At 43.4% G+C, this 24241-nt stretch overlaps 1 protein-coding gene across 1 annotated transcript in view; it reads right to left on the bottom strand.

Moving 5' to 3' along the window:
• Positions 1 to 23832, bottom strand: part of Chn1 (chimerin 1) — a 152037-nt gene extending 128205 nt beyond the window's left edge. Inside the window, exon 1 of the mRNA XM_060390437.1 lies at positions 23508 to 23832. Coding sequence (XP_060246420.1) covers positions 23508 to 23526 — 19 coding nt within the window. The 5' untranslated portion in view covers positions 23527 to 23832. The remainder of the gene's footprint in view (positions 1 to 23507) is intronic.
• Between the last annotated feature and the right edge of the window lie 409 nt (positions 23833 to 24241).

The raw sequence follows: 24241 nt of genomic DNA, 5'->3' as shown, positions 1-24241 counted from the left end.
TTTCAAGCAAAAATTAGAATTTGAGGAAACTTTATCAACTACCATGAGCTTAACAGATCGTTAATTTTTAAAGGCTTCTGTGCTTCTAATGAGATGGGTGGTTATAGTTAAAGAATGTGGTTTTTAAATATACTGTAGGATAAAATGTGTTAACATGAGATCTGAATAATTTCATAACTAGTCTTTTTGAAATATCAAATACACAACAATATAGTATTATATATGGGTAAAGGATCCGGTTAAATATAAGACACACTGATTAATTTTAATGTTAATAGTACAAACTCTTCAGTGACACTGTTTCAGGGTCTACAATGCAAGTCACTTTTTATGGAAGTGCTACTCACTAGAGGCTGGGGAGATAATTCAGCAGGGAAAGCGCTGTCACATAAGCATGAAGACCTAACTTGGGCTGTGTATACCCATCGCCCCAGGGTTGGAGAGGCAGAGACAGGAGATTAGTGGGGCTTGCTGGCCAGCAAGTAGAGAAACATCAGTGCGCTTCAGTGGCAGACACTCTGTCCCAAAAACATAAAGTGGCAGAGAAGGAGGACGCCACCCTCATGTACACACAGCCATACACATGAACATGTCCACACACACACACACACACACACACACACACTACTACTACTACTTGTCAAGTCGGTGTGGCATCAAAGAAAACCTGCTACTATCTGAAAAGACCGGTAAATGCTTTCTTTTTTCCAACTCTGTATCCATCTGAAGCCAGAATTTCCTCATCACTCAAAATCAGTCCTAAAGACAGGTGCAGCTGTGATCCTCAATTCTCCAGACAGGGGCTTAAAAAAAAAATGTTACAACCAACAAACAAAATACTACAAGTCTCTTCTCACTATAGAGTTATTTTTCATAAAATGTTATTTATTCCAGCATGTAATAGCCTTTTTAATATTATTTTTAAATTACCTGGCAACTTTCTTATTTATCAATTTTAATTTTAAATACAGTGAGTATTGCCAACACAAAACACACCTTTCATCTCAAAGGACATAAGAGATTGTTTATTCTGTGACCAAATTTGATTTATGTTAGCACAAATCCGTGCTCCAACATGGAAACAGTTTCATAAAGTTTCTATAGTAACAGAACAAAGGAAGCCATAAACCAAGACACTTTCTCAATACCATGCTGGAAACACCGATCAGCCATCAGGCAGTTCAGCCATGTGGGGAAACCTCAGCTATAGGCCTTTGACACCTAACACTCTTTGCCCTCCGGCTGGTGGAAACTAGGTTTTGTCTGCAGGATGCTGGGTGGGCTTTACCTTTAGTGATGGGCTATTAGTTCTGACATATATGGGGGTAGGAAATCTCTAAGACTAGTCCAAGGTAAACTGTAATTAATGGGGCTCTGAGACAGTAACATCCCATCCTCTGTTCATCATGGAGGCTCGAATCAGTAGTCAGCCTTGTATACACCTTTTTTCCAGAAATTCTCATTCATAACGGTGAGACACGGAATGCCCCCAACAACAACCGTCTACAGGGCTCTAGTAACTGAATCGTATAAACGGGTCTGGAGATTAGTTTGAGTGCCTAAAAACAACCTAAACCAACAGCTGGTATACAGTTTTAGACTTTGTAGACCTGAACGCTTTCAATTCACCAGGCTTTTGTTAAATGCTTTTAAACTTATTTTGTGGATACTCAATCTTAAGAAGCAGGTGTAGCTGGCACAGCAGCACATGCCTTTAGGTCCAGCGCTCAGGAGGCAGAGGCAGGCGGATTGCTGTGAGTTTGAGGCCAGCCTGGTCTAAAGTAAGTCCAGGACAGCCAGTGCTACACAGAGAAACCCTGTCTCAAAAAACAAAACAAACAAAAATAAATAAATAAATAAATAAAAATAATTAGTAGGTATAATTCATAATGCCTTTTAATGATGAGGAAACCAGTACCTGAGACCACAGCATAAGCAGCTAACACCCTCCGCAGAGAGGCAATCCTTAACTCAGATTGTGGTATTTCACTGCACATGCTTGTAACTGTGACTGATAACAGAAATGCTTATAAATGAGGCAACAGTGAGAGCCAGGGAGCTCATCTAACAATACTGATTCAGTCAGAAAGAACTGAACTTGAGAATGGAAAGGAGGCAATCTAAGGAAGGTTATACAGACAGAAGAAAAGCCAAGTAAACTGCTCACAGACAGGTGTTGGTATTTGAGAGGATGATTCAAATGAGGCCCAAGAGTCCAACACTAGGCTACAGAATGTATTCAAAGGGCTGGAGAGATGGCTCAGTGGTTAAGAGCACTGGCTGTTCTTCCCAAGAACCCAGGTCCAATTCCCAGCACCCACATGGCAGCTCACAACTGTCTGTAACTCCAGCTTCAGGGGATCTGACACACTCATACAGACATACATAATAGACAAAATACCAATGCACAATAAATAAATAAATCTTAGAGAGAAAAAAGAATGTATTCAAATACCAGTTTGGAAGTCTATCAGAAGTCTAACTGATATGATATCTCTTGTAGCCAGATTCTTTTGTATTTATTGATACATTCTTGATTGCTGACTTCCTTGTAGCACAACATTCAGTGAAAGTCTTTGGATGTTTTCTAATTGTCATATCCAGAGACAGTGACTATATCTTAAATCATTAATGCCAAAGTGCTCACTCTCCGGCCTACATCATGTTTATATTTTGAAGTGACACTATCCCACTGGGTTTAGTGACAGGAAGGACACATATTGTCTGTATTTATGAAGGAGTCCAATTAAGGTCAAGAACAGCAATCTCTTCCAATTTCAAAATCTCCTAAGCTAAAATTTCTGCTGGGGTATGCAGATAAACTCTGCATAATCTTGCATTTTCTCCTTCCTGTAATATTTAAGCTATGAATCATTTTTGTTGAGGATGATTTCTTTTGAAATGAGGGATCTAATACATGGAAGAAGAAAATAAGTGGGTGGCAGAGCAGCACTCATGGTTTTTGCAATGTGACATTAAAACTAACTATGGAAATTGGTACAGAAAGTAAAACGAGACCACAGACTTTTGTCGGTATGTTGGAAAGGAGGGATAAGGCCACAAAGCCAGGCTATCAGAGATCATCGACATCCCTAAGCAATGTGTTATCAAGTGAGGGATGGACTATGTAATCCTATCAAAGGGTGGAAAACTAACTCAGTTACACATTTGGGAGACTGGAATGGAAAAATACCACATGCATAAAATCTAAAACAGAAGAAAAAAAAAACTTACAAGCTTCTCTGAAGAACTTTAGATGAGATTAGGAAAAGCTTTTAATGTACAAAGGGTGATAAATAACCAACAATACTTTCTTTTCTGAGTATTCTCATTTCATGTCAGTGATTATATAAAGAACTAGAAGCTTCCTTCACATCCGGATCACCCTACCACTATTTTTCCTTGAATTTCTAAGTTCATCAGATCCAAATCTTGTATCTGCAGGTACTGAAGCAGCTGTGCAGCTGAAAAACAGAATGCTCAGTACAATGACTGTGCTCCCTGGTAGCTTCCACAGCTAAGGGGGCTGCGATACAACCTTCCTGCCTCCAAGCCACAGCCCATGCTTCAACATATGGTGTGCAGAACAGCATGACTCAACATTTTGCTAGATCACAAACAGGAAGCAGGAAGATGAAGCAGTTATTAAGGGCTGTAGATTCCACAACTACGGTTTCCTTGCATGATACAAGTGATACACAAAGAAAAAAAAAGACGACAGTAGTGTAGCAAGAATTTTGGTTTCTTGAAAAACCCAGTTATGTTGGGAATGTTTTCGTTTTAGGTGTGGGATATGGGGCTGCCTCAGATTGTCCACAGCAGCTATGATCTGCCTCATGCCCTGATAGGAGTGTGATTTTCTCAGCTGAGGATAGTTTACATTTGGAATTCTGGGAACTCTTCTAAAATCGAGAAAGGCTGAGGTGGCTGCTACTCCCTCTGCTGTTGCTTTTGCTGGTAGCTGATTGCTTTTGCTATTTGTTGGGTTGCTGGTTGGAGCTATCCTGACTATGAAGATCAAACTTGCCCCAAGGAGTTTAGGGCCGATAATCAGAAGGAAGTAATCTAAAGATTACTCCAAGGAGAGGGACGCCTATCCTTCTTTCTTTCCTACCTAGTGTTGGGAGGTTGGAAGGGATGGGTGTGGTGTAGGGAGGTAGGAAAAAAACCCAATGAAATAGCCAAACGCCCTGTGACAGGGTAGGACTGCGAATGTAGCTCAGCTGGTGGAGGGTTTAGGCAGCATGCAGCAGGACGTGGACTTGACTAACTGAATCACAGCAGCTCATGTCTATAATCCCAGTACTTAAGGAGGCGGAGGCAGGAGGATCAGAAGGTCAAGGTCATTCTCAGCTACACAGAAAATTCAAAGCCAGCTTAGGCTAAAGATTCTGACTTAAAATTGTTTTTAAGATTTTTTTTTTTTTTTTTAAGTAAAGGGTACGCAGGAGCTTCCCATTTAGGGCTTAGAAGGACGAGGGTCTCTACATTTTCTGGCAGGCTGGTGTGAATTTCTGAAAGGCAGACTATATCTGTCTCACTTTGAAGGGCTAGCTTTGGCAGTACAACAAAGTGATCAACAATGTGGGATCTAGGGTTATGGAAAACTGCCTGTCCTGGCACTTGCTATCAGAATTTTACTTTGCGCAAGTCAAGGGCAAATGAACATTTGCTGTTATTATTACTATTAGTGTTAGCATTAGAAATAGTATTCTTTCCACGGAGATACCGTTAGTAGATGTCACTAGAAAGAGTTCCATATAAAGTCTTTAGAAAACTGGTGATGCTGGAGTCTAAGGTATGACAGAGGAAAGCTCCTTTCTGTCATTCTGCAGCGAGCAACTCCTAAGCATTTCTTACACGATGAACAGCAAGAAGCCTGACAAAAGCGATTGTGACAAATACATGTGTGTGTATAAAATATACGTACAATACATACACATAAAGATATATGCATAAAATCAAGCAAAAAAGAGTGCAGATATAGGTATTGGTTAAAGCCATATAAATCAAAATGTGATTCATAAGCAGTACAAGAGACCTCTTAAATGAACACAGCTAAAAATTAATAAATTCCTACAAACTAATAAGAAACATGTCAACAGAATACTTAGAAAACATCATACTTGGAAGAACTTTCCAAGATCTATCTTTATTTAAGCAATCGCCATCTTCACATTTCTACCACAGGTCTCAGAAGACTGGACCAATGCCAAATATACTGCATGTCTGAAAGGGGGTCCAGTGGGCCTCCAGAGTGGACAGGCAAATCATTACCTGTTCTTAAATACCTAAAGAGTCCTCTGTTTGGCTTGAAATTCAAGTTAAATCCTGCTAATAAACAATGTTGCCATCCTAAAAGCAGACGATTTCTGTCTGGCACCTGTGAGCAAGCATTTGGTCCCTCCAAAATGACGAATACTAGGGACTGGAAAACAAAAAGTCATTGTCACTGGAACATGAAAAAGAAAGAGGGAGAGGCAGGCAGATCTCTGAGGCAGATCTCTGATTTCAAGGCCAGCCTGGTCTACAGTCTACAGAGTGAGTTCCAGGAAATCCAGGGCTACACAAAGAGAGCTTGTCTTATAAAAAAAAAAAAAAAAAAAAAAAGGGATTCAAACCCACAGCACAGAGAAAAAAAAATATTTTCATTGCTTTTATAGTCTACAAGATATGAATATTTGAATATTTATCATTAATGCCTTTAAACTCCTGTATATGACAAAATAAATGATTCTTCAATAGTTCACAACTGATCATCAAATCAAAGCAAGGACCAAGGAATTTCCTAGGGAGACCACCTCGGGTGTGCTCACTTAGAAATAATCCAGAATTTACATTCCCTGTCCATTATCTATGTTTCTGTATGTATGCTCGCACTTATTTTTAATGTTGAGAAACAAGAAAATGTGACTCCTTACAGTGAGTGAAACTGGACAGACCGAATGTTAAGAGGGAGCAAAGAGCACAGACAGTATTTGCACAGGCCACAGCAATCCAAGGAGAGCCCTACAAAACTTTTAAGATGATAATCAGAAATTAGAAGAAATGAACAAAATGTATCTTAGTATAAACCAAACATTGTGATATATACTCAAAGCTAGTGACACAGTTGTCCACTCAAAAAGTGACGATAAACCCTTTCCTTAGCAAACTGCACACACATTCACGTTTCACAAGCAATGTTGAAAAGATGCACAAAGAAAAAAAATTCCACTTGATCACAAATGCAGACTGTCCTAAACACAGAGAATAAAGACAGGAATTTTTATGATTTAAAAAGTTTGGAATGCCACCCACCAGAAGTTTCTTTGACTCTGAAAAAAAATTTTTTTTAACTGAAAATGGATACAATTGAAAGCACAGTTATAATTTTATCAATGAAAAAATAACTAAATCACTTTATAAATTAAAAAGTACCATCTTAGTATCAGCTATACCGTAGGTAAACAACCCAGATGCTGGCAAATAGCCCCACAGCTGTTCCCATACCACATTCTTCTGAGCAGAATTTTTCTAGTTCCTAGTTCAGAAATGAAATGCTGAAATGCAATGTTTACAAGAAGTCAATAAAAATTAAACTTCAAAAAGATGTTTTACAATCTTTTAAAAGGAGAGCTGTGCAAAATGATATGATGTCAGTAACTAACACGAAACAGAACACTGAGCCCCTGACACAGGAAAGGGCAAGCTGACAAAGGAGTGTGTCCACAGCAGCCGCCCACAGGGCAGTCAGCACACCAGCTCAGCAAGGATGGTAACTATTTCCGAAAAGAAAGCTTTACGACTCTTTCTTCATGTACAATTGATTCTGTCTACACAAACCTTCCTAAGAATGGTGGGAAATGAGCACTTTCACAACCCTGCAAAGTATCTGGTTAAGGACTTAAATCTAGATATTTGCAATCTGATTTATTCTACAACAAAAAAGCTCCTCTTACTGCTCTTATTCTATGGCTTTCTTTTGTGGTTTACTCCCTTATGGAGAGGCAGTGAAGACTCAGAACGTCCCATGAAGCAACACTCCAGCAATAAAGTATACTAAAGTACTTTCCTGCTTTAGCCTCTTTGAGCACAGTGTGCTCCTCCCAATGAAACTATTGACGGGATTTTACAGATCAGCCAACAGTATATATCTCTCTACCAATCTCAACATCAGCTCAGCACCATCCCCTTCACACAGAATAATGTTAATGTAAACAGTAAACAGGCTGTTAATCCTGGGATTCAAGGGGTGGAAGTAGAGACTGAGTTCAGATTGTCCAAATTAAAGTTGTATTTGAGTGCATTCTAGGCTGGCCAGCCGGCTGTCTCCTGAGTCTGGCTTTTTGAGAGTAGCCTCCACTGGGTTCTTAAAGTCTTCTTATAGGGGAGAATGCATTCATGTTGACTTTATTATTGTTCCACTCAGCAAATCTTAGTCATAATTAGAATTAGGAATTGCTAAGTATTAGAACTAGAAATTACACATCATATTCCAAATATACATTCTTGCCTTTAAATAGAAAAATGACACAATAACCTGGAATCAATTGCTAGTGGCTAGTCTCCTTATAAATGCCATTATTTTAAAGATTGCTAGAAACTAGACATGTAGATTACATGTCTTATAAAACCATATTTTCTATCTTCACTTCCCATGCTTTCTTACAATGAAGCATATTTATAAGTGGTGCCAACCATAATGCAGGATTCCATCAGAAGTATCAATAAATTAAAATTTCTTTATAATATACAGTGACTAGAGTACTTCATGTTCCCCATTCATAAAGAAAAGTTAAAATGAAAACAGTATGGAGGAGAGAAACCAGCTTATATGAAACATACATGATTACCAACAGCCATTCAAGTCTGTCCATCCAGATCTACTTTGGCCAGTCCTGTTTACTTTGGTCCAAAAGGCTGATATCTACAGACTTGTGCTCTGGATCCTTCCTGGATTTGGTTAACTGAAAATACTATCATGGAACAGGAGGACAGTGCCTTTCAGAAGAAAATGAGGCTGCAGTGTGGTACCTATGGAGATAGCCTTGTAGCAGAGGCTATTATTAATATATTAAATTTTGAGTGGTCCAGAATATTATATATTCTATTGATAATGTGCATGTGATATGTTTATGTTTGCAAATATCTTTCATTTCATAATAAGTTATATACATTAAATAGATACAAAAAAATAAACCTCTATTTTCTTTTAAAGGTGCTTAAAGGGCAAATACAATGAATGGAGGCATCCCTTTCCAGTCTCCAGTGATTTCAAAATAACCTTAACATCTTCAACAGAGGAGCCGGCTCCTCTCTAATAAGCACTTTTCCAAGTACCACATTTAAAACTCAAACTCTGTACATTTTGCTGAAATCTCATAAGCCAAAGGGAGAGAGGAAGCAGGGCAGCAAGTGCCATCTTGTGGGCTTCCTAGAAATTGTTTTCACTTGTTTCAGAACCAATCATTATAAATATTATAAGGTTCGAATAGCCAAAATGTTATTGCATTTTACATAAAAAGGTTAAGTTTGCCAGGACCTTATGTCAGTAACTACAATAAACCATATCAGTGTAAGTAGGGTTTAGACGGGGTCTCACTTCAGCCCAGGCTGTCCTGGAACTTAGTATGTAGCCTAGGCTGGTCTCAAACTCCTGCCAATCTGCCTGCCTCAGCCTCAACCACCCAGTTGCTGGGATTACAGCCATGCACTACCATACCAGCCCATTTATGGCCTTGAGTAAGAGCCTTCTAAAGAATTTAAAATATTTTTAGTCACACCACAATATATGATCCTTACCTACAGAATCAAGGCTAGATAATGAAGGTTAAGACTGCCTTAAACCAAATGGACTTAAAAAGCATCTAGTTGGTGGAGAAGTTAAACTAATTCTCCCAGTTTTATGATATACCAAACAAAGCTATAGCATACCATGTTTCAAAAGGGGGGAGGGGCTTTCAAAAAAACAAAAACAAAATAAGTTATCCAGAATCTAAAATTACAATGGAATTAATGAACAGATACAGCCATAACTTCATAACTTTGTGCACATCTGATGAGCAGAAGGCAATAATGACTGAACAATTCAGTGTCAGTGGCAATATAAAGTGCTTGCCTAGAGTCATGAGGCTTGGGTTTGATCCTAGCTCCATAAAAACGATGTTATACAGCATATAAACACTAAACATACAAACATACACACCCAACAGACTAGTATAGACATACCAGATCCTTGTCTTTAATGTAAAAAAGCTCCATCTGTTCACAACAGTGAATGGAGCCTACCAACTGTATAGCAGGCCTTTAGTTTGGAGATCATGCAGTTCAGCAGCTTTACAACAGACTATTTGGATTTTAAAAACATGTGCCTTGCCTAACAGGCCCAGGCCCTAGGTTTGATCACTGGCACCACCCAAAATAATAACTGTTTCTTGTCATATAAAAGATGTCAGCTGAAAATACATAGCAGGGGTGGGGAGATGGCCATTGGGAAGGTGCCTGCCACCCACACATGAACACCTAAGCTCAGGTATCTACCAACCACACAAAAAGCCAGGGAAGTGTGTGCAACCCCAGAAGCAGGAAAGGCAGCATCCCTGGAGCTCACTGGCCAAACTGAATATATCCTTGCAGCTATGAGAAAACTACGATGAAAATTTTAGGGCATACCTTTTAAGTTATCTAATATTAATTCACTAAAAATGAATTAATTTTCCTTCCTCATCTGATAATGAAATACAGCTTATTGTAAAATTCGAAAATGCTAGATGTCATCTGCTGAAATCTTATAATTTTAATTTAAAATTATTTAAAAAAAATGTAGGAAATTTCAAATGCCTGTCTTAATTAGAAGAGTGAAGTCACACAGCATTAAGAGTGTGTATGCGTAGCCACACCTCAAAGAAATGCTGAGGCTGAGTACCAACACTGCTTTCTCCACCAACTTCTCTGTAAGCTAGAACATCTGTGCACGTGTGGAGATTGGGTGGGGGTGGGAGGGAAGGGTGGAGACTAGGGAGGCAGAGTAAGAGCTCAGAGCTCCCCTGTCTGGACAGACTTAGGAGAGCAACAGCAGAGGCAAAGCAGGGCTCTCTCACCACTTCATCTCTCTGGAAAACCCAGGATGCCAGGCCTCAATAGTAAGTCTCCCTACAGTAACAAGGTCTGCATCCTCCTGTTTATTAGCCTGTTACTGGTCCGTCTTGCTTTTTTTCTATTTGAGATAATTTGTCCTCATGATAGCATGAAGAATAGTGGACAAGTCTAGAGGATCTGGGTTTTGTCAAGAAATATATCTTCAAATTCTAAAATTATCTTTTAAATACCACAATGAAGAAAATTGTGAAATTTTGTTTCTTAAAGATTCTTCTCGTTCTTCTGTTTTTGTTTGTTTTTTCCAGATAGGGTTTGTCTGTGTAGCCCTGGCTGTCCTGAAACTCACTTTGTAGATCAGGCTGGCCTCAAACTCAAGAGATCTGCCTGCCTCTGCCTCCCAAGTGCTGGGATAAAGATTCTCTGCTTTAACTATACAGGCTGTATGTGCACACCACGAGCATCTCTGGAACCTTGAGGAGTTAACAAACGCCGCTGCCAAACAACTGAAACAGTAACAGCAACAAAACAGCACAGAGAAGCAGCAAAGGCAGCTTCATCAACAGTCCCACTGTTACACAAAGCGTTATGAGCAGCACGTGAGCTGTCCTAGAAGGCAGTGAACGCTCCCCCTCTGCTTTTGACAGGGTCTTCCGTGGGGTTTGCCTGCCTCCATCTCACTGTTCAGCTGAGCAAGGCACTGAACTCCAGACCGCGCTGCTTCTACGCCCCAAGTGCTGGGACAGGTGTGTACCACCACCAAGTGCTGGGACAGACGTGCACCACCATGCCTCATGACTGGGTTTACCTTCTTTAGCTTAATATGTGCTAGCACGTTCTTAAGGCAACTGTGGGAGCTTTGTGCTCCACTGCTTCTTGTTTTCTCCTAAGAACACCGAGGGAGCTGGGCACAATGGTGTAGTTGTAAATTCAGTACTCAGGAGACAAAAACAGGAGGGTTATGAATTCTGGTCCAGCCTCGACTACATAGAGTTTAAGGCTTAACAACGGTTACACAGTGAGACTCTATCAAAGTAAGAACAGAAAGAAAAAAAAAAGAAAAAGAAAACAAAAAAAACACTGACAGTCCAATTTCTAAGTAGAGGACTAGTCTATGAATGCTCTCTGAATGTGGCAACCCACCACGTCTGAAAGGCCAACTTACAGAGGATGCCGCTACCACCATCACTGTGAACGCCTGCAAAGCTCTGAAGGAACGAGGAACTACCACACCCGAAGCTTCTCGAACTTCTCTCCCCTGCAGCAGGATCTCTGAAGGAGGTTTTGTTTCCAATGAAACACTGAAGAAGGTAATCAGCCTGGATTACCCAATCCTGTATGCAGATACTGACATCTGTCCTCTGCTTTCAGTCTGAAGAAATGGTTACAGGATACAAACCCTGTAAATCCAATCATCACTTCACCACAAACTTCAACAACTGTGCTGACAAAACAACCAACCTAAGAGATACCCTTGCTCTTAGAGACCACAAAATTGCAAGACTATACTACGTGTGTCTTCCTTTAAAAACTGAAGACAACAAAAAATCTGGAAGAAGCATTCTGAGCTATGGACTACTGCTAACTCAGTTAAAATTACAAAGTGATAGCCATCTCCTATGCCCAGGCAAGATTCCAATGCAGGGATTGGGACACCAACCCAGCCACAAAACCTTTAACCTACAATTTGTCCTGCCTACAAGGACAGGGGTAAAGAGGGAGTAGAAATTGAGAGAATGGCCAACTAATGACTGACCCAGCTTAAGACCCATTCCATGAGAGGGAGTCCACCCCGGCACTGCTAATGATAATCTGCTATACTTACAGACAGGAGCCTAGCATGACATGTATCAGAGAGGCTTCTCCAGCAACTGATGGAAACAGATGCAGAGACCCACAGCCAACTTTAGGCTGAGCTTGGGGAGTCCTGCAGAAGAGGGGGAAGAAGGATTATAGGAGCCAGAGGGGTCAAGGTCACCATAAGAAAACCTACACACACTAACCTGGCCCACAGGGACTCACAGAGACTGAACCAACAGCCAGAGAGCAAGCATGGGACTGACATAGGCCCTCTGCATGTATGTAACAGTTGTGTAGCTTGGTCTTCATGTGAGCCTCCCAACAGCAGGAGCAGGAGATGTCTGTGACTCTGTTGCCTGCTTTGGGACCCTTTCCCCTAGCTGGGATGCCTCTTCTAGCCTCAGTAGAAGAAGCACCTAGTCTTTCTGCAACTTGATATGGCAAGGCTGGCTGACATCCATGAGGCTGGCCCTTTTCTGAAGAAAAGGGGAGGAGGAGGAGTGGATTGGTGAGTGAGGTGAGGCTGGGGAAAGATTGGGAGGAGAAGAGGGAAGGGAAACTTCGGTCAGGATGTAAAGTTAATTAAGTTTTTTAAATTACAAAGTGAGAAAAACATGAAAATTTAACCCTGAACACAAACTACAGAAATGTACTGCTTTGGGCCAACAAGACAGCTCAGCTGGTAAAGGTCCCTGCCACCAAGCCTTATGACCTGAGTTCAGTCCCCAGAGATAAACAGAAGGAACAGTACAGGCTGAAGATGGGAGCTGATGTTAGAAATGGGACAGCAGGACAGAGTGTAGCTGCTTAAGGAGCCTAGGGGAGCCATTTAGTTTTTGAAACAACAAGTTTGTGGTCAGGAAAAACTATTCTAGTAATGATGGTTCTTGGACTACATCCTTTGTTGTCCTTGCCTCACATCAAGAAATACATGCACTTAAAAGTGAAAGGTGAAGTCAGGAGAGAGAAAGGAGCCATCCTGAGACCAGTTAAGGAAGAATAACAAGGTGGCTGGGAGCCATGCCCTTGCCCTGACTCACTGTGTCCCTTCACAAAGCACAGTGGACAGCTTAACCCTCATTAAGCCCATGCTCAGAACCTAAACCACACTACTCAGAACACACGGGGGTGGTTCTATTGTTCGGGGAAAGGACAGAGTGGTCTACAAACACGCAATTGTCTTAGAGGCTCTCGGAGACAAGGCTATCTTCTAATGCTTCTGCAGTGTGCTTTACACTCGCAGGGTCTATCACACCTGTCCTGCCGCACTTGTGAAATAGAGACTGACGCCTGGGAGTTAATGACATAGTCTGAGGTGGGCCTGAGCTACACAAGACTGTCTGATGGGGAGGAGGTAAAGTTCCCTTTCATTTCAGCTCATGTTTTTAAACTCAGATGGTGTTTTACTAACTAAGCTGAAATCTACTTCACATCCCATGTAACATTCATCCTTTGAAAGTGTTGCTAAAGTGTGTTTTTAGTGTTGTCATGAAGTATTCGTTTCTATAACAAAAAGTCAAAGGAAGAATATAACATAACTTTGTCAGACAGTTTATTTAACATGGTTTTTCACTGTTTAACATGGCCACCCTGTCCTGTTACTTTCCTCCTAGCTTTCATTTAAGAGTAACAATTAGGCCAGTGAAATGGCTCAGCAGGCAAGGTCATTTGCTACCAAGACGGACGACCAGAGTTTGACCCACAAAACCACATGGTAGAAAGTGAGAACTGATTCCCACGGTTGTTCTCTGACCGCCATGTGTGTACGGTGTAGACATGAAACCTTCCCATACACACTTAAACACACAAATAAAATAAAGAATTCAAGATTTACATCAACCACCCAAAAAAAAAAAAAAGAAGGAAAGAAAGGAAGAAAGAAGGAAGGAAAGAAGGAAGGAAGGAAGGAAGGAAGGAAGGAAGGAAGGAAGGAAGGAAGGAGAGAAAGAAAGGAAGAAAGGTGACTGACGCTTTTAATCCCAGAACTCAGGAGGTAGAGGCAGGTGGATCTCTGTGAGCTTGAGGCCAGCCTGGTCCACAGAGCAAGTTACAGGGCAGCCAGGGCTACACAGAGAAACCTTGTCCTGAAAAACAAAAAGCAAACGAAGTTACATCATCCAATAAAAATCAAAGATCTGGACATGGTGGCTCATGCCTGTAACCGTAGCACTTAGATTGAAGCAGAAGGTTATGTCAGAAACAAGCATAAAAAGAAAACAAGAAAAGAATAAACGAATGAATTGCAGCTTACAGAAATCATTTTCTAGGTAGGAAAATGCTGCAGTTTTACAGAGAAAGTTTAGTGATTTGTTATGTACTGTAGTAGACAGAGTCCCTTCATGGGAGATTAAGGAAGCATCCCTCAGTGTCAGCAAAGAGAACATTTAGAGAGCCGGAAAAAAGCTACACCAGCTCGGCCGCAGCAAAGTCCTCTGATTCAGATGACTCCAGGTAACAGCAAAGTGCAATCCCTACATTATCCCAACCTGGTTAAAGAGAACGAATTATTTTGCTTATGCCACCTCTTTCGAACTCTTATTGAAACCATGAGTGCGTGTGTGTGTGTGTGTGTTATATGTGTGGATAGCTCAAAGAGTATTTTTCTACCAGATTTCCTACAACTGCTTTAAATCAGTCTAAAATACAGAAGTAGCTGTTGGAGCTCAAAGTTAAAAGACAAATAATGTATGTCCCCTTGTTGAGACAGGCAATTCATCAAGTAACCCAGACTTGCCTACAGCTCCTGGTAATCCTCCTGCCTCAGATCTCACGCCCTGGGATTGTAAGAATGCACCAGGACTCCTAGCCACTTCCTCTTTTTACACATGAATCAGACTCTCGCAGCCTTGGAGAGATGCACAGTGCGGCATCGCTGGTGCCACTAAATTCCCATGCAGAGAACAGCAGGGAAAAGAAATGTCTGTGTGGAAAGAGTGATGTTAAGACAGAAAATGGCCAGGAGATGGTGGTTGACACCTTTAATCCCAGCACTCTGGGAGGCAGAGGCAGGTGGATCTCTGTGAGTTGGAAGCCAGCCTGGTCTACAGAATGAGTTCCAGGACAGCCAAGGCTACACAGAGAAACCCTGTCTTGAAAACTAAAAAAGACAGAAAATGCTGACAAAAGTGGATTTTAAAAAGTTAAAAATCAAGCTGGAGAGATGGTACAGAGGTTAAGAACACTGGCAGTTCTTCGTTAAGGTCCTGAGTTCAAGTCCCAGCAACCACATGGTGGCTCATAGCCATCTACAGTGGTATACAGGCACACATGCAGGCAGAACACTATAAATAATAAATAAATGAAATAAAAGATTTCTAAAAAACAAACAAAAAAGTTAAAAATCTTTTCTTTTTTTTAAATAATGCTTTCTTTTTATTATTTCTTTATTTATTTTATGCATGAGTGCTCTATCTGCATGTATACCTGTATGCCAGAAGAGGGAATCAGATCACATTATCGATGGCTATGAGCCACCATGTGAGTGCTGGTAATAGAACTCAGGACCTCTGGAAGAGCAGAGCAGTGCTCTTAACCTCTGAGCCAGCTCTCCAGCCCATAAATCTTTTCTTAACAACAAACATTAATAACATTTTATATAATACATATATTATACATTTTATATTATATCTGGAGCTCACTCTGTAGACCAGGCTGTCCTCTAATTCTGAGATCCACCTGCCTCAGGATTAAGGCATGTTCCACCCCTCCACTAACAACTATGATTCTTTTCACTCTTTTATATGATACTAGATTAAAAAACAAACTCTAAAGCTGTAAATCTAAAACCCTGAGAAAGGCAGATGGGCCCTGACCATCAGGCCACTCTCTCACAGCCTTTAGACTAAAAGGAAAGAGGACTCAGAAGTGCACTTAGCGTTCTCATGGAGGACCCAGATTCCACTCCCAGCATCCACAAGGCAGCGCACAACCATCTGTAACTAGAGCTTGAAGGGTTCAGATGTCCTGAAGCACAGATTCCCGGCATGCACATGTATCTGGAGACTGGACATTAACACACATGAAACACGTATATCTAACAAATGTCACCAGAGGGCACCTCTGCAGCTAGCGTTCGGTCACAGATGTCATATTGAAAGCATTCAGTTGTTTAGGACAATCAAAGCTTGCTAGGTACACACATACACACACACATACAAAACATTCCCATTTAGCAAGCTTGGCATTTTCATTTAACTTCTCTGAAAAACATCTACAGAGATGCCTGTAAGCAGCTGTAGGACAGCAACAAATCCTACACAAACTAAGACAATGAAAGGTTTCTGTGGCCACCAGGCTGAGGAAAAATGGTGACTTAGTAACTTTTTCTAACACTGTGGCAAAACACCATAACCAAGGCAACTTAGGAGAGAAAGTGTTTAATTCGGGGACCCCGTGACACCCCCTCCTCCAACAAGGCCACGCCTCCTAATCTTTCCCCCAAAACAGTTCCACCAACTAGGAACCAAGCATTACAGTATCTGAGCCTACAGGAGCCATTCTCAAACCACACTCACAGCTTAGCCCCTGCAGGGGAGTAGCCACATCATCATCCAAATTCATTCTGTCCAATCTCAAAGGTGCCTGTAGTCTTTCTCAGCCTCCACACCTTTTAAAAGGCCAAAATCTCTGAGATTCAAGGCAATCTCTTTACTGTAGACCCTGTAAATCAAAAGGCAAATTACAGAGTTCTAACCTACAGTGGCACAAAATACATATTGCCATCCCCAAAGGGAGGAATGAGGGCACAGGAGGAAAATACTACACCAAAGCAAGACCAAAACCTAGTAAGGCAAACCCAACCTTCCTAATGCTGTGACCCCTTAATATAGTGCTTCACGTTGTGGTGACCCCAACTATCACTTTATTTTTGTTACTACTTCATATCTGCAATTTTGCTGCTGTTATGATTCATAACATAAATATCTGACAGACAATCCCTGTGAAAAGGTCATTTGCCGTCCAGAGGGGCCACGACCCACAGGCTGAGAACCACTGTTCTAGCTCCAGGTCCGCTGTCTGGGGGCTGAAATGGCTCTGCCCTTCTCCCTTTACGGACTAAAGCGCACTTCTTTATCTTGGGCTGGTTCCACGCCCTGTCGAAGTTCTCCTCAGCAGACATCTTCAACTCGGAGTCTCCAACACAATCCAGGCTTCCTTCACAGCTTCACAAAATGACCTCTCTGGGCCTCCATTCAGGGGATCCCTGACACACAGCTGGCACCAGCACCTCTCCTGAATCACATCTGCATCAGCTTTCCTCTGTTGCTACTTTTTAGGAGCAGGAAACCCCTCATGTCTTTTCTTTACACACGGTAGAAGCTTAGAAGCTTAGCTACATGGGGTCTTGGCCTGGGCTCGCCCTCCCTCTATTCCATTTCAGATGAGGCCTTTCTTTAATCTTCTCATCTCTTCTAGGACAGCTTTGGCTTACATAAATTTCATGGTGCTATTTTCTCCTCAAACCTCATTTTGTATTTCTTTTTGCTCCGCTTTTTGCTCTTTTTCATAGTGAACCTGCAAAACAATGATTACTAACAACCATGTGACAGAGTCCATCCATAGCTGGCTGTCTTGAAATCTCCCCCAACAAGGAAATCAATCCATTACTTTTCAAGTTAGCCTCAGGCAGACTCTTAGGACAAGGGTGGAAAACAGCCACATTCATTGCCAAAATATCCTAAGAATGTTCGCTAGCCCAGCTGCTAATATTGTTCTCCCCTGAAACCTAAGGCTGCGCTCCTGTGGTCCACACTGCTGTCAGAACTACTGTCTTCCCAGGCAGTTAAGGCCTACTTACAGTGCTCAATCACATTTCTAGTCCAAATCCCAGAGTCATCCACATTCCTCCAGAAAACATCAGGGTCAAGCATGTCACAGCAATAGCCTATCCCCTGGTACCAGTTTCTGTCTTAATGGCTTTTCTAGTGCTGTGATAGACTCCATGACCAAGGCAATTTATAAAAGAAAGCATTTGCCAGATGCTAGTGGCGCACACCTTTAATCCTAGCACTTGGGAGGCAGAGGCAGATGGATCTCCCTGAGTTTGAGGCCAACCTTTGCTACATAGTGAGTTACAGGACATCCAGGGCTATACAGAGAATCCCTGTCTCAAAACACACACACACAAACACACACACACATGCACGCACACACACATGCATGAAAAGAAAAGGAAAGAGAAAAGGCATTTAATTTAGAATTACACTTTCAGAGTGCTAGGATCCTTGATGACAGAGTAAGTTTTGGTGGTAGGAATAGCTGAGAGCTTTTATCTTAATTCACAACTACAAGATAGAGAGAGCACACCAGCAATGGTACAAGTCTTTTGAAAATTCAAATCCCACCCCACCCCCGTGATACCACAACTCCAGCAAGGCCACGCCTCCTAATCCTTCTCAAACAGTACCACCAACTAGGGATCAGGTGTTTAAATATATATGAACTTCTTGGCGCCATTCTCTTTCAAACCACCACAGAGGGTAAGAAGGTACTTTATAAATGACCTATGACTATAATGATGGCGACCACATGCTGGGGGGGGGGGTCAGACTATCCAGACAGACAAGTATTGTTCAAGGCTCAGTCAGGCGAGGAATTGTACTAAGCACCCAGACTCATCACTGGCCTGCTAGAAACCACAACCCCTTAAGCTATAAATGATAAGATTCTGGCCAAAGGATGACCTGATAGCATGATGATTCACCCAGTTCTGCCAACTAGAGCTCTACGGGTGCGGCCTGTCACAGCACCCTGCCAGGCACTGCAGCAGCAAGGCCTAAACTGGATGACTTCAGACTCTCCTAGTAATCACTAGGAAACAAGCGCTGCCCTATGTGGTAGATTCCAGCAAAATGTACATTCTTGACTACGACTGAACTGTGAGCATGCACTGGAGGCCTGGGAAAGACAGCTCCACAGACCCTGCATGCTGTGGCAGAGGTCTGCAGACCCAATGAGCAAAGCCAGGGAGGTAAGTCTGTCTGAAATACATTTGTCTAGTTTTGAGGGGAAAGATTGTAAAAAACAGTATCAAGGTGTAGATATGACTCAGTAGAAGAATGTCTGCCTAGCATATGTGAGGTCTTAGGGTGAGGTCTTAGGTGCAATTTAAAGTATAAAACAAAACAAAAACTAAATTTGCACCATAAAGATATCTACCCAGCAGGTGTTAGCTGCCAAGCCTACTGACAGTAGTTCAATCCCTAAGACTGATGAGGTGAAAGGAGAAAACAGACTTCCAAAAACATGACCTCTGAGCCCCACACAGGCACCCTAGCATGTCCCTTTTCCCTTCTTCTCCCATAATGTAATTTTAAAACAAAGCGAAAACAAACAAAAAAGTATCAAGGTTGATGGATTCATATGAAAGGTGAAGAAAAAGTTTCAGATCTCTGAATTTTCTACTTTTTTTTTTTTTACTGTATATGAGTGATATGTCTTCACACACACCCAGAAGAGGGGATCAGATCCCATTATAGATGTTTGTGAGCCACCACATGGTTGCTGGGAATTGAACTCAGGACCTCTGAAAGAGCAGCCAGTGCTCTTAACTCCTGAGCCATCTCTGCAGACAAATCTCTGATTTTCAAAGATAAACACTTTCAGTGCGTATCTGAGTTTTAAAAAATGAAAGCAAAACTCTTAAGGCTGGAGACAGTAGGTAAAGTGTCTTCCCTGAAAGTCCAGGAACCTTAGTTCACTCCCCAGTGCCCACACAAAAGGTCAAGAACGGAGGCCAGTTCCCTATTCTCAGCACTAGACACACTGGGATAGGAGGAGCACTAAGACTTTGCGGCTAGCCAGTCTAGCCTACATGGCCAACCCCAAGTCCTAGTGAGTGACTGTCTCAAAAACTAAGAGAGCTGGGGGAGGTGTAAGGTGGGTAAAGTGTTGTTGGACAAGCACAGACTCAGAGTTCCGATTCCCAGCACCCATGAAAAGCCAGTGTAGCAGCACACAGCACACCCCTATAAGCCAGCATTAGGGCGGGGGCGGGGGGGGGAGGCTGGATAGGGGAGCAGACAGCAGGAGGATCTTTAGAGCTTTCCAGCCAACCACTCCAATTGAAACAACACACACAGGCACGCACAAACGGTAGGGCTGAGAGACAGCTCATTAGGTAAAGCTCTTGCCTCTCATGAGTCAGGTCCTCATGTTTATCCAGAATTCAGATCCTCAAAACTCATGACGACAAATAGAGATAGACAGATCCCTAGAGCTGCTGACCAGCTTGGCAAAGTTCTGGCCAGTGAGAGATCCTGTGTAAATAATATCTTTTTTTCACTCCTGTTTAAACTCTCAAATAATGACATGGAGACTAAGCTCTAAAGCACCAGGCTGGACAAATACTCATTCACTCTAACCCATCCACACTGGTCTGGACTGTTTCCCAGCCACATACCCCATTACCTGCTACCTAGCCTTGCCCTGGCTGCTCCTGCTCCATCTTTGTCCTTGCAGCAGCTCGCTCATGGTGACTCCCTCATGGCCTCCTTCTCTTCTTCTCCTCTCTCCCCAACCTGGAACTCCCTCCTAGGAATCGGAAGTCCAACCCTAACTCTTCTGCCCAGCTATTTGCTACTCAGCTCTTTCTTACCCCATCAGAGATGATGCAGAACAATTTTACACTGAGATAGGAGATTCTCCAATAGAAATGACAATAGCCACATCTGGACTGCAACTAGACATCTGGGCACAGAAATCAGCATCGAACACACAGTGCACAAAACCATCTCCCAACAACCCTGCTTGAACAAAAAGTACAGGGAATCTCAGGAACAACACTAAGGTTTTAAATGCACAGTGACACAAACATATAGTTATCGAGGGTGGCTTCCAAGGAATAACACCTGAGGATGACCTTTGAACTCCACGTGAACACATGCACACAAACGTGCACACACATATACTGCACACTCAAAAATAGGTGTATATACACACACACTTAAGAGCTTCTAAAATTATCTAAATTAACTTCTAGCAATTACCAATAAAAATATCACATCCATCTATGAAAAGTGTGGATGAAAATTTAAAACACAAGTTAAGGAGCTGGACTAGACTCTAAAGACACTCGAGACAGCCATGGACCAAGATATTCAAGGCAGCCAGCAGTGGTGACTCTGGGAAGTCAGAGGAACAAGCTGATGACTTTCAGAGTGTATGCATCGAATCCCCACAATCTTTTCTTTTCTTTTCTTTTTTGGCAGGGTTTCTCTGTGTATTCTTGGCTGACCTGGACTCGATTTGTAGACCAGGCTGGCCTCAAACTCACAGAGATCCACCTGCCTCTGCTGGAATCACAGGCATGCAGCCACTGCCACCACTGCCACCACTACCACCCGCTAATCCCCACATTCTTATTACCATCTGACGGAACCTGCTCCTCTCTGTTGGTCATCAAGAGTAAATAGACCTGTATGTAGTCTTAGCTTCAAGAGGCTGGGGCAAGAGCATCGCTGAGTTCAAGGCCCTGTCTCAAAAAACAAAACAAAAACAGAAAAAAAAAAAAGAAAAGAAATAGGCTAGGGTGTAGCATGATGGAGGCCATAGGCACCTCCTCTTCTACTTCCTAAAAGACTGACTATAAAATCAAGTAAATGGCAGTAACATCTAAAGTAAAATAAAATCCAATTCTTCTAACTCCTGGGTACTTCTCTTCACATATGCAAAAAGGTGAATTGTGAATCGGGCCAAGTTGATCCAATCTCCTAGTATTTACTTGTAACTCAATAGCTCTCAAACTTGTGTGTGCACCTAAGAGTGTCCCTTTAAAAATCTCTTCCCCCCTAGACTCTGACAAAAGCATTTACATTTAGCAGACAGACAGATGACACAAGATACAGGAGCAGTCTGCACCAAACATAGTTAAAAACAGCTGCTGCTCCATCAAAAAATAAAAAAGTAAAAAAAAAAACAACAAAACAACAACAACAACAAAAAAAACGGTGGGTGTGGCAGCTCATGGCGGCTCATCCCTATAATCCTGGCACCAGGCTACTAAGTAAATCCTAGGCGAGCCTAGGCCACACTCTCTCAGGCCCTCCCCCTCTTTCTTACCCACCCTTAACTCTGTTGAGAGGTATGTTTTATAATACACCAGCATTCACACTGTAACAAAGTAAATTTTTGTAGACTGAATTCTATTTGCCACGAGCAGATCTTAGGATACAGAAACCAACCCATTCATGCTGAGGGATGGGGGCAGTTTTCCAAACAGGTAGAATTCCACACCCTTCTTTTCCTCATTTCCACCTGAATGAAGGCTCACAAGTTAGGAATCCTTTCAAGAGTACTGTTTCCCCAGTTTAACTGCTCTGCTTCTCAGAAATGTCAGTATTCTGAAAAATACTTCACAGTATTTTCATGGATGACTACAATTTACTTTTGAAATCATTAAAAAGGCAGAATATCTCATTAGAAAACAGGACAGGTTAACCAGATGCTGTTTTAAAGAGATCCTCTGGGAGTCCTGCTACTGTGCATTAGGTGCAACAGTTGCTAATTTGCTACCGTCATTGCTTCCAAAGAAAACATCAGCTAAGAGTGCAGCCTTACAGCATTTATAACCTTTGTACAAAAAAAAAAAAAAAAAAAAAAAGAAGAAGAAGAAGAAGGCCCCCATCTAGATAATGCAGATTTAAATACAAGGTAGGGCAAAACAACAGTGAGAGGTTATTCTTCAGAGAAAGGAAAACCAGAAGTAACTGATGCCAGCAGCTGAATTCACTCGGAGGTGTTTACAACAAAAAGCATGTATGGTATGTGACAACGTAACTGCCTGCTCAGATGGCATAATGAAAACTTAACTGGAAACTGGACATGCTGAATAACTTAGGAGACATGTCCTCGTGGTCATCGGTAATACATCACCATACCTTGCAACTCCGAAGACCTAAATTCTTTGCAAATCTGAGTTTTGACACACTGAGTTCTCTTGAAATGACGTACCAAGGTCTGTTTTTGTGAGAAAAAAAAAAAACAAAAAACAAAAACAGTGCTTTTCCCCCCAAGCCACTGTAACTGCAAACTGTCTCAGCCATTGAAACAATGGTGTTACAGTAACTACATCCACAAGATAACGTTTCCCAACCAGTACTCAAAATTACCTGCTGATCGCTCACCCTCCAGTAACCAACTTTCTTCTGTCCTCTTTCGTCAGAGCTCACACATTTTCAATTTTAACCAATACCGAATTAAGTTCACCTATTATTCTCCTTTCCAGTGCAATCTACCAAGTCCTCCCCCAAATGCCCAACAATCCAACAGGAGGCAACCCAAGGACGGGGCAATTCCAGAGAAGCTGGGGATGCTCTCACAGCGTGTTCAAAACAAATAAACTTTCCAGGATCTTTATTTACCGACTTGGGAAAAAATTGGTTTGCACACAACTAGCCAACTTCCCCGGTAAGTTGGCACCTCGGAGACCAACCGCGCCTTCCCCGCGACCCCAGGACCGGCCCGGGAGCTCACGCCCATCGGCCCTGCCGGAGAGGAGACAATGGGAGCGGCGCGCGGGGCCGCGCTCCGGGAGCCCCGACTCGCCGGCCGGCCCGCCCCGCGCCCCCCGGCCCCGCTCGCGGCTCCGGGGCGCGGCCCATCCGCGGTGGGGAGCCGGGGACGGCACTCACCGAACAGGGTCAGGGCCATGGTGGGGCCGCGCCACCCGGCGCTCCTGGCTCCCGCGGCGGCCGGCAGACGGCACCTCGGCGGGGCGGCGGCCCGGGGGGCGTGGCGCGGAGGCCGCGGGGGGCCGCGGCGAGGAAAAGTTACGCGCGCGTCAGCGAGGGGCGCGCCCGGCCCGCCCGGCCAGCCGCCGCGCGCCCGCACCTGTCGCCGCCATGGGCCCGCGGGGCGCGCGCGCGGGCGAGCGGGCGGGCCTGAGGCGCGGCGGGCCGGGCGGAGCGACGGCGGCCGGCGCTCACGGCGCTCCCCGCGACCTCGCCGACGCCATCTTGCCGGAGCGCGCGGCTCTCCAGCCGGCCCCTCGGGCGGCCCGGCGAGCGTTACCATGGCGACGGGCGAGCGCGCGCGAGCGCGGCCCGCGGGGGCGCGCCCCGGCCGCGGCGCGCGCGGGGAGGCTGCGCCCCCCGGAGGCGGCGGCGGCGGCGGCGGCCGCGGCCCGGGCCCCGAGGCGAGGCGGGTGCGGTTCCTGAAATCCCAGGCTTTTCTCGAACGGGCTGAGCGCGGGGAGGAGGATGCTCGGGCTCGGGGCGGGCAGGCGGGGTCTCCCGAGGACCGGGTTCGTCTGAGGATTCGGGCTGCCGCCGGCACGCCCAGGGTTAACCGGCAAGCGGTCCCTGCTGGAGGCCGCTAACCTGCCCTCGGGACCGGGGAGCCCTCGGGGTTCCGATCACCCGGAAAC

This window comes from Meriones unguiculatus, chromosome 8, assembly GCF_030254825.1.
Source record: "Meriones unguiculatus strain TT.TT164.6M chromosome 8, Bangor_MerUng_6.1, whole genome shotgun sequence".
NCBI lineage: Eukaryota > Metazoa > Chordata > Mammalia > Rodentia > Muridae > Meriones > Meriones unguiculatus.
This window is presented reverse-complemented; position numbering and strand designations above follow the sequence as displayed.